At 44.6% G+C, this 11267-nt stretch overlaps 1 protein-coding gene across 1 annotated transcript; it reads right to left on the bottom strand.

Moving 5' to 3' along the window:
• Positions 1-2891: 2891 nt before the first annotated feature.
• On the bottom strand, positions 2892-10442 carry xkr6a (XK, Kell blood group complex subunit-related family, member 6a). Its single transcript, XM_030751845.1, has 4 exons — positions 9853-10442; positions 7108-7304; positions 6137-6554; positions 2892-3448 (listed from the first exon to the last, which is right to left on the bottom strand). The coding sequence occupies exons 1-4, from the start codon at positions 10440-10442 to the stop codon at positions 2944-2946; spliced, it is 1710 nt and encodes a 569-aa protein (XP_030607705.1). The 3' UTR covers positions 2892-2943.
• Between the last annotated feature and the right edge of the window lie 825 nt (positions 10443-11267).

Raw genomic sequence — 11267 nt, 5'->3', positions numbered from 1 at the left:
ATTACACACGTTATGTCCCTTCCTTTATTCTAGATGTTTAATAATATTATGACATATCCATAAATACTGAAACATCACCTAGGACCATTGATTTATGCTATTTATGCTTGTGCAGTAAATATGTGTAGAGCCCATGACGTAGCCTAGGCAAGTGGCCAGTGCTGTAGCCAGCATTTATGCTTGTGTAACAGTTGTTGCGGGCTGCATCGATGTGATGTAGTTAGATTTTGAGGCAGGTGCTTGTCAGGTTATGGCATCTGTTATGACATACAGCTTCAAAAAGGTTTGCGGTCATGATGTATTTATAGCGCAGATTTAAGACTTGTTTTGCTGATATCGATTATTTAAGAGTCTTCAATTTGTTTCAGAATTTTAAAGTAGTAATCTTTAATGGCATGCTTTTGGATTTTTAAAAACAGATTTATTTGACAATGATGCGTCAGTGTCAGTAAGTTATTAAAAGCATAGCATAGGAGTCTTGAGAATATCTTTAGCCAAAAGGCTTCAAACTCAGTGCTGAGGTCTTAGAAGTGAAAGAAAGTGACCTTAACTTAGGTAAAGAGATCTTTTATTTTAATATACATCCTATAAATTCATAAAATCCAAACCTGTTTTTTAGATAACATCTAGCTAATAACCTAGCTAGCTAGTCCTGGGTAGCTGTTGTAGATTTTGAAAATGGTTAGATACCAAAGTTACTAATTCTTTCACTACTTCATAATTTTGTTTTTCACATTTCCAAATGTTCAGCAACAAATTATTTTAGTGTTTTTGAACCATGTTTTAAGAAGCTACCGCTTCTCGCTGTTTCATGTTAGAGCTAATACTGTATGTTGCCAACTCCCATCAACATATTATTTTCAAGTCTGTGTAGATAATATGCTCAATTGCCTTTTGAGTTAAATGAGAAAATGTTTGCTCTCCATTAAATATGAGTTCTAGCAAGGAGACTGCCTAGGTTAGCATAAAAACTAAAAACAGGGGAAACTATTAGCTCTCAAGCTCGTATCAGATTTTGTTTCAGGACTTGCTGAGTTTTTGACATCATATTGGCAGAAACAAGCAGACAAAAGTCAATATTTTCATTATTATCAATATTTTCATTAAAAGATTTAATTTATAACGTGGCATCAACTCATAATTGTTACTTTATACATGTGCTTCTTTTCCACTAGTACCTACTCGGCTCGACTCGACTATACTCGGTTTCGTTCGTTTTTCATTACAATTGAATACTGTCTCAGCAAGACAGCCCAGAAGTTAAGTGACATCATTTTTATGCGACACAAACACAAATGGTCACTCCATCTGTCTTCTGTTGTTAGCCATGAAACAAAAAATGTCTGTGTTGGTTAGTGTGTAGCCATTTCCCTCATTGCCGGGTATCAAAAACAGCGGGTTTGATTCTTGTGAAGGAGTCGCTCACATGAGTCATCTAGTGATGTCACTCCCTGGCCAATCAGTGGCATGCATTCTGTTGATATCACATTTTTGGATTGATTTGGCATGCTTAAAACCACGGCTGAGTAGGTACATAAAAAAGTACTTGGTACCAGGTACAACCACGTAATGGAAAACCCTAAAACCCGAGCCGAGCCGAGCCGGTACCAATGGAAAAGCTGCGCTGAGAGTTGTTAGAAAAATTATTCATTAGCAGTGACCCTGATATGTCAGGTAACAACTACCATGTCCTTTAAAAGCCATGACCAATAAAAAAAATATAATTTTTTTTAGCATCGATTTGTTTCCATATTCTGATATAAAAGTGCAAGAACACACCAAAATTGGAAGAGTGACTTCTCAACTACACAATTTATACCATCTGAGGAGCAAGTGAATGTCAGTTATTCTTATCACTATATGGTTGGGCTACTTTCTGAACCCACAAGAAACAGTTAAAGCATAAATCCTTTTTTTTTTTTTTTACATTTGTGTTTGTGTATGGTTTAAACAAGATACAATGCTAGTTGTACTTTGGGAGAACACGTCCAGGCTGGCTGTTTCCACCTGTTTTCAGTATGCATGCTAAGCTAAGCTAAGCTAAGCTAATCCACTCCTGGCCTGAGCCCTACAGGCATGATTTACTCTACCTTTGACAAGAAAACAAGTAAATCTACTAAACAAAATGTCAAAGTATACTTTTAAGAAACTGTAGCTAAAATTTCTGATTTCTTTTTTTAATTTGAGTGTGCATTAGATGCCATTACCCACTTTCTCTCTCCATCTTTTCCATCATGCTCTGCCACTCGCCTCATTAACCTTGTCAACAATCTCCAGAAATTGATGTGTCCAACAGCTTTGTCCGATGACAACATAACAATAGATTAATAAAAAAACATCCTCTCTGTACATATAAAATATATACACTACCTTTTGACTAGACTAACAACAACATGTTCACAAACTCCTTTGATTAAACGTGACTGTCATTGTGTCACATCTTTTTATTCTACTGAGACCCGTGAACGCGTGCAACATAAATGGCTTGTGGTGGTCAACCATTTGTAAAACTACGCTTATTTTTCATATTTTAAATTTTTTTTCTTCACAGCGGAGAGCACACGTGTGAAATTAAAGAAATGAGACCAAGTGAAGGACGATTAGAGGAGTTAAATAGAGAGACAGAAGGATTAAGAGAGGAGGAGATGGACTCGCGCTGAAGCAGCTTGTTGAGTCATGGCCATGGGACTCGCAGGTTGTAGGTGCTCACAAGGATTGTAAGTGTGATTATGTGTGTGCACATAAACGTGACAGATTGCTTCTGTGTGTGAATGTGCTTATATCAAATGTGACTTTCTGTGCATGAATGTTTCTAAATCTTTTCTAAATCTGAACATCCACATATACGTACATGTTTTTTTGTTTTTTTTTATGGTGCATATGTGCTTATGTGTACTTGTGCGTGTGTGTGTGTGTGTGTGTGTGTGTGTGTTTGTGTTTGTGTCAGAGTGAGGACTCATACTGCAACAGTTCATACAGGAGGGGTCCATCACGATAGCGGATGCCCACAGCGGCTGGCGTTATGTACTGCAGGATGTTTATAGTCCTCCGCAGGCGTCTGTCTACGTAGTGGGCATCCCATGCTGGGTAACGCTTCCTGGGCATGTCAATCTTTATGAGCGGGCCCTCAGGCTTGGAAGTTGGGGGCGCAGACCTCACCTGGAAGACGGGAAGACACGTCTCAGCCACATCCTCTTCCGTCTGTGACTTGGCCATGTGGGCTGGTGTGGGAGGGGCTGTGGGTGGGGCTGATGGTGGGAGAGGGAGACCCCAGAGCAGCTGGGCGCAGCAGGATGAGGCGGGACTTGGCTGGAGGTGGGCAGTGGCAGGGTGCAGGAACCCGTAGTACAGCAGCATGACCACGACGCCCCCGGCGAATGTCAGGTAGACGCTGCACAGTGCTGGGATGGCGTAGGAGTCGGTCTGCACTGGGTCTCTGTAGGCATACCTACAGGATGTAGGGGTTAAATTAATCAGTGTACATCTACATGTGTTTATAGCAAAGTAAAATGCTCATACAATAGTGTCAAATGTCCCACTGGTTCCCCTACTGCTGCTGGGTAGTTTAGTGTATATATTAAAACATCATTTATTAGTAGAGTTATACTTGATATTATTAATCTAAATCTGCAAAATAATTTCTAATGAATGCTTTAGACAAAGCCCTCCATACTGCGGGTGTCACTGCTAGAGCGAGAGGGGGAGGGTTGCAATCAGCCTACATCAAAGTTTAAAGCAGTCTGGCAAACTAAGCCAGCAGTTTGTCTGCATACAGGCAGCTTTTGCTTTAGCATATTAATTCAATTTCACAGCCATATAAAGCATGCTGGTGGTGGATGGAAGCAGATAAAAAGAAGGCTTTTTTTCATTAAAGCCTTGACTGTGATGACTGTGGTTTGCAGAGACATGGTCACTTTTCCAGTATACTACTTACTGGCCCTGGGCCATTTGGGCACCAATTATGTTGCAGCTTGTACAATACTGTCTCATTGTTACTCCCTATTCCTACAAGAGAGCAACGTTAATTTAATCTAAAAAAAGTAGTTTATTGGCTGTTTATTATTAATTAATAGGCAACTGCTGGACATATTTGAAGATACATTTTTAAATAATAACTATAGGAATCTAAGTTTTTAAACCAATTCCATAAACAGACCAAAATCAACAATGTATTACTCATACAGGATAAAAGTATTAATTTGTTGCAGGCTTTTTTAGCTTCAGAGTGTTACCACAGACTGCATCTAAACATGAATGTAGCCACTGTCAGGCGATTAGTGAGGTCCCATTGTGAGGTCTCTAATATGATCATGTTGGTGTAGAAACCAGATGTGATGAGCAAGAGGTAAATCTGACTGGGAAACCATATGTGCCAGGTATACCTGCCTTAAACCATAGTAATTTAATTTACATAATATACAAAATTTTCTATTAAGTAAGACTTGACCCTAGCTATTAAGATCATTAACTCATCAAGAAAATGTTTCTTGAGCATAACCTCTAATTATATGACTATTTTGATACACATTTACCTTGCTAGTGTAGTGGATAGCCTTCTCAAAATGTATGCACCAAGTAGTAAAATCAACCTGCTTTCAGCACTGGGTAAGCGTTTATTTTGTACTTTGAATGAGTGTGTTTACCATTTTCATTTCAGAATAAATTTGAAGTCTGAGAAAACTGCTCGTCTACTGTTTGATCTGCTAAAAGATGAGATGTACCTTTTCAATACTTAAACCTTCTCCAACCAACACTGACTTTTTTCTTTATTTTTTTTGCTTCATACAAAACCTGGGACATTCTATGCATACCCTGTATATAAAAGATGGAAGGGGATTTTTTTTTTGAAGCCTTGAGTTTTGTTAGTAAACGTTCAGAAAAGGGCCCTATGCGAAGATGACAGGGATTCACAGGTGGATGGAAAAACAAGAAACTTTAAGCTAGTCTGTACGGAAAATAAGGAATAGCCAATGAACTCATAAAATTCAAAAGCAACCAGGAACCATCCAAAAATCAAGGCACAAACATTAGAAAATAAGGAAGCTTCGGGACCTGGAGGGAGATTCACAACCTGAAAAAAGTCTGTAAGAATAAGGTTCTAGCCAGAAAAAAATTTCAGCTTGGCACGTGTTTGTTGGGGGGTGGGGGCTAATTTGCATAAGCCTGCTAATGCTAAACGCTAAATGACGTGCCAGCTTGTTAACTCAGTGATGGTGAACAGTTGGATAATGACTGGACCATGTGACTTGATGACGACAGGAAGTGTAGATCCCTCTAGTCTGTTACGATGCTCTGAAAATAAGATGCACGTTTACCTGCAGCTATTGTTAATAAACATTCATTAAGCAACACATCAGTGCGTTATTCTTGTGAGTCTATGAAGACAAGAAACAAGACAAGCTCCTGGGATTTTATGTTTAATAGGAAGCCCAAAATTGTCCTTTGAGTTACATTTTTCCTCTACTTTCCCCTCGTTTTCCTGCCGGTTGCTATTTTGCCCCACAAAATCAAGTGTGAACAGGACCGTTGCGAGATTGCGCGTGAGATCGAAACTGGCTGTGCCCGGTGGTAGACTGCAAATTGTGGTGAAATAATTCTATAGTGCAGCGATCTAGCCTGAAGAGAAAAAAAATCAGTCTGGTATCAACGACGGGGTGGAGCGTGTGGGGTACGCGCCCGCTTGTTAATTGCAGTGATAGAAGAGTTCTGATAGATAGCGAACTGGTGAAATTCTCAGCCCGGCGCAAGACGACCTCAGCATGGCAGGTGATCAACCGCTGGCTAGAACCCTGATAGATACAAATTAATTACACAGCAGGGAGTAAGAACAAATGAACTCAATCAGGCACTATAAGAGGGCTGGAAAAAACAAAGAAGGTAAGTAAAAACACAGACAGCAACATGAGGAACTAACCTTCAAAATAAAGTAAAGTAAAGTAAACTGACAAAGATCACAGCTAACACAGAAAAGGCAAAAAAAAACCACTTCCAAATTACAAAGGAAGTTAAAAAAAAAGAAAAAAAAAAGAAATTACAGATCATTCAAAAGAGATCACTGTCATTTAGCTTTTTGAATCTGGGGGGGAAAAAAGAGAATGCAAATAACCTTCACTTGCATCTGCTTTGTCTAACTCACCACAGGCCAGTGAGGATGCTATTCTCAGCCAACACCACAGTGTAGTATGCTACCATCCTGTAGCGCGTTCGTCCCTCTTTCACGTTAAACCAGCAGAAGATATAGACAATGCCGACCACCATGTTGAAGAGCACCTCCTCCCACTTGGACATACAGAAATCAGTGCCTCCGTGCACCACCCAAAAAGCCATGGCACACCAGTGCACCACCACGAAAATGCCGAAGTAGATGTGGAAGAGGGAAGCAAAGAGGGCGAGCGACAGGACACGGGAGGAGATGGTGAAGAGGCGCCAGAAGAGGTGCAGCAGCGCCCCGCGGTAACTCATGCTGCGCTGGTCGTCACGAGAGTCTCGGAGCAGTTTGTGGTAGGAGGCCAGAACCCAGGCGAGAGACAGGAGGGAGGCTAGGGAGGAGATGCCTGCAGAGAGACACAGAGGCGGATGATTTCGATGCTCCTTCTGTTTTGGATTAACACGACATTATTATGACTCACTGGGGGGGTGTTTTGTGTAATGTGTGAGTGTAAGTAAGAGGTAGTGTGTGACACGACCAAAACATTTGGTAATGACGAGTCTCAAATATGAAGTTATTTTTAATGGCCCAGCTGCTATGTGTAGCCACCCCCCTGTGTACTAGTCGCATCTTTCCGTTAAGGTAAACTGTGTCCCAAAAACTCCAGAGTGAAAGGGATGAATAACACCAGTGGGTGGCCGCCTGAGATGATGCATCCGATAAGGAAGAGGAGGATGATGGAGTTTGACTCGCACATCCCTTTCTATCTTTGACAACCTGAGCAGCAGTAAAACCTGTGAAATCCAGAAGCCATCTGCAGCCACACATTATCAAGCACAATGTGTGCAAATTGATAATTAGTACTTGTGCAGCTGCTCATTTGTATGCGCTTTGCCGGCTACATGAAAACATGCTATTATGCTGGCATAGTGCAGTCTGTAATCCAGCCAACCACCTACACTGTAGTGTCTCAGCTCGGTTCTCCTGGATCATGATGCAGAGTTGCAGGACCAACTGAGGCGCCGACTCCAGAAATGTTTCCAGCAAACGCAACATGTTGACGTCGGCGTACTCGAACATCATGGCCCAGTACCAGCGTCGCTGGTGCTCCTTCTGCCGACGCGACATGACGCCTAGGTACAGCGTCCTGATGTACCTGTTGGGGTTCAGAGGTACAAACACACATTTATCAGCCTCAGTCGTCTGTCTCATTGTTTGTTTTTTTCATTCTTCAGACTTTAGATTTAAAAAATAGCTAGTCTTGTCATCTAAGGCACACGAGCACCTTCCCAGCTGCTATGAGGGGCAGCCAATTAGAAAAAGATCATTTGAGATGGCAAATGACCTAATGGGCTTCATCAAGGTCCAGTATAAGACAAATATGGATTATTTTGAACTCTAGTAGAGTCCAAGAATAAGAATACGGGGCTGGAAATGAGCCTAATAGGTCACCTCTTCCCTTGCCTTCTTTTTGCCTAACTGGGCAACTAAAACAAAAACAACATTCCTCTGTTGAACCTGATGTGTGACTATAAATATTCCTGGCTGGTCTAAACATTTAATTGAGCCTTTCTATGAATAGACTTGAAGAGCTGCTGATCTATATGTACTGAGTGGATTTCTGGACGTGGGAAACTACAGCACGTGTGGGTGGGATGTAGGCAGTGATCTCAATTAAACTGCCTCAGGGCACTCACTGAGCGTGTGTGATTGTGTGTGTGTGCAATTATGCATGTGCGTGCATCTATGACTCCAAAAGTGCTCTGATATTCTGCTACTTCCCTGCTGCAGTGCATACATGGGTGTCCTCCATGCATGCGTGTGCTTCTACATCATGTACAGTATGGGTATTAGAGCTGCAGGTTAATTCACACCCCATAAATAATGCAGCGTCCCTGAGAAAATGCCTGCATGTGCATTCATTTACAGTGTGCCAGTGCTTCCAAACAAACCATGTATAGATGTTTTAGCTTTAAAATAACACCAGAATGATGTGTGTCCTTGACTCAAGAGCAGTGAAGGGTAAATAATCAGCATAATTTGCTTAGCTTTTTAAACATCTGTAAACAGGAAGTCTAGTCTGTAATGGTCATGTTAAGGATTGAAATTTTAGTGTGGGGCGTAGCAGGCGAGCGACTTTCATCCCCTGACATGGAAGGATGTGATCTCAAACCAAATACAGCTGATCTTCCAGCCCACCCTGCCCCCAACACTCTCACTTCTCTCGTCCCCCCTCTCTTTCCTCTTGTTCTCTTTCCTCCCTGCCCCCATTCACTCCAGTAGTGCACGTCCTCATCCCCCTATCACTCTCTCCACAGCCCCTCCATCTCTTGGTCTCAATCAGGCTGTGCCATTTCCTCGGTTACACCCCCCCCTCCCTTTCTTCTCCTCTCTGTGCTCCTTCTTGTCCACCACTTCCTTCAGGTGGGAGAGTCCATTCTGCAGGCCAAGAGGGGACAACCACTGGGAAGAGTTGGGCGTAGACTGTGTGTATATGTGTAAGGAGGGGGGTTGATTTAACCCTACAACCAATGCAGAGAAGCTGAGTAGCACATCAGCACAGAAGGATGCAAATGCACACAAACACACACACACTCTCCCTGCTGCCCACCCAGAGGCAAGTGGACACCATTAAGAAGTCTTCTCGGAGAGAAGAGGGAGTAGGGAGGGAATGAGAGCAAATGTTGACCTTTTATAAAAGACTGGAAAAAAACAGTACATTCCTGCTACTACTACAACTACAGTGTGTGTGCAGTACAAGCTACATGTTTGTACGAAGCAAGAAAGCCACAATGAAAAGACGTAAGCGTATTGCAGTTTTTTCCCCCAACGGCGCTTTTAGCACCACAATTAACACCTAACCTTGTCCAACTGTGGGTATATATGTGTGTGTATGTGTGTGTGTAAGTGAGAGAGATAAACACAGAGAGAGAGAGAGAGAGAGAGAGAGGAGAGAGAGAGAGAGAGAGAGAGAGATGCATTGCCAGAAGCGCAGATGCTTTTCCTCTTTGTACTCTCCATGCATGCTGACACTCATGGGAAGAGTCTTGACACCGTTTTTCCACTGGTCACACACGCTCTGACATGTATCAACATACACATAGATAGACACAAAAACGTGCATGCATTTCTAAAGTGAAGAACGTTGACTGAGCACTGGAAATGGTGGAAATGTGTTCAGCACCATGGAGAGCGCCTCAGTCAGTCCTTAAAAACAGGCTCTGGATGCGCCTCACTTTATTTCTTTAGATTGTGTAAAGGTTTACTGTAGATGCTTTATTTGGACCCGTTTTGGCTATAAATTCTCCTCTTTTTAAATTTTTTTTTACTGCAGATTGTTCAGTGAGTTGCTGAACTAACTTTTCATAAGATGACCCAGAAATGAAAAGTTTCAACAGATCAGAGTTTGTCTGTGAAATCAGGCTCTCTGTCCGCCTGTCTCTCCTAATATCTTCCTGTCGTTCCTAGATAGTAACTCCGGCACTGGAGAAGTCACAGAGAGCCTTTCCGTGTCTTGCTCTTCCTCTACTGCCTGTCACTGTGAAGCAAGCTGTCTTTTCTAGTGGCTACATCAAGTAGACACCCTGCTCCATTAGGAGCATTAAGTTTTTGAGTCTGTTAGAGAGAGAGAGAAAGAGAAGGAGGCGCTGTTATAGGTAAAGATCGGGTGTGCATTGTTGTTTGTGTTGTGCCCCCCCTCCTACCTCCACACTTGTCCCAGCTGGAGGATGTGTATGGTGGCCTGCCACAGCCAGATGGTGGCCAGCTGCAGGCGGTCTCTGCCGGGATACAGGCACCCTAGAGCCACTGTGCCCCGCTTGGTCAGCCCCTCAACCTCCCCGAGGCCCCCGCCGGTGTAGTCCTGCACGAACCATCGGAAACTCAGAATCTGGACCAGTACCGACGGCACCAGTACGAAGAAGAGAGTGAGGCCGAACCAGAGGTAGTCCTGTCTCTGGTAGTAGTCCACCGCCAGGCACAGGTCCGTGCCAACGTCCCAGAAGAAGACAAGGAGGGCAAGGATGATCCAGAGGCAGTCCAGCCACAGCTGCTCCCGGGGCGGGCAGTGAGTCTCCCGGATGCCGGCCCCTCCGGTAGGCGGACCCCCGCCGAGTAGAGAGCCGAGGCAAGCTGAGCGGCAGCCCCAGTAGCAAGCGGAGGAGCGACAGCACTGACAGATGTGGATCGCCGCGGAGTCCAGAGGCTCGTCAGCGTCAACATCGTAGAGCTGGGCGAACCCACCGCCGCCGCCGCACCCGACCCCGGCTTTGCCGCCGTCGGACTGCGCGGCCATGTTCCCCTTCCCGCTCCTGCCCTCCTGCGAAACGCACGACAAACGCACCGTTTTGCTTTCTTGTGGGGCGCGGACACCACGTCACTTCCCAGATACCTGCTGTCCCCTACCCTCTCGCTCCTCCGCGGCGACTGCTGTGACTCTTTCCCGCCCCGGGCGCGAGGAGCCATCAGAGCCGGCGGCCGCGCGACGGCGGCTCCCCTTCTTTCTCTACCGGCCGAGACACCTCCACCGGGCGCTCGCGTTCAGCAGCAGGGGAATCGGTTCTCCTCGTAGTCCAGCAGCCCTGCATCTTTCCCGTCCTGCGCGCGCGGTCATCTAGGGCAATGAGAGGCTATGACGTAATGCATCTCCCGCTGTTCTTAAGATGTGTGAGTGACTGATTGCGCGCGCGTGTGTGTGTAGGCGCTAACCGGACAGCACACTGTTCTCGTTAAGCACGACTCTGCTAATGTAAGCCTTCCTGTTCAGTCAACCGGAGGACCTCCAACTCCTGTCGCCCGCACTCAGGTTGCAGGTCCCCGGCATCCGCTGCCACCCATGTCCACTCCGCTCCTTTCCGCAGCTCCAGCCCTCTGCAGCTTCTGCCTCCCCTCTCCTCACTTTCTCTCACACTTTCACTCCGCCCTCTACCGGAGAACAACTTCAACCCCCCAATCCACATCCGCACGTGCACGCGCGCGCGCACACACACACGCCTACGGTCGTGCACTGTATAGGAATATATCGACTGTTTTCCAAGTAGTTCCTTCACTCACTGAGAGGAAGACAAGCAAGATTCCAAGCAGCTGTCATTCATCTCTCAGTCAGTCATTGCCTCCCCCT

Source organism: Archocentrus centrarchus, chromosome 2 (genome assembly GCF_007364275.1).
Source record: "Archocentrus centrarchus isolate MPI-CPG fArcCen1 chromosome 2, fArcCen1, whole genome shotgun sequence".
NCBI lineage: Eukaryota > Metazoa > Chordata > Actinopteri > Cichliformes > Cichlidae > Archocentrus > Archocentrus centrarchus.
Note: the sequence above shows the minus strand (reverse complement) of the source record. Positions and strands in the feature narration are given on the sequence as shown.

Coding starts and splice junctions, on each gene's coding strand:
- xkr6a (XM_030751845.1), bottom strand. CDS start 10,442: ATGGCCGCGCAGTCCGACGGCGGCAAAGCCGGGGTCGGGTGCGGCGGC. Junction 6,555..7,107: donor CCGAGCTGAGACACTACAGT/GTAGGTGGTTGG, acceptor GTCTCTCTGCAG/GCATCTCCTCCCTAGCCTCC. Junction 3,449..6,136: donor AGCATCCTCACTGGCCTGTG/GTGAGTTAGACA, acceptor TACATCCTGTAG/GTATGCCTACAGAGACCCAG.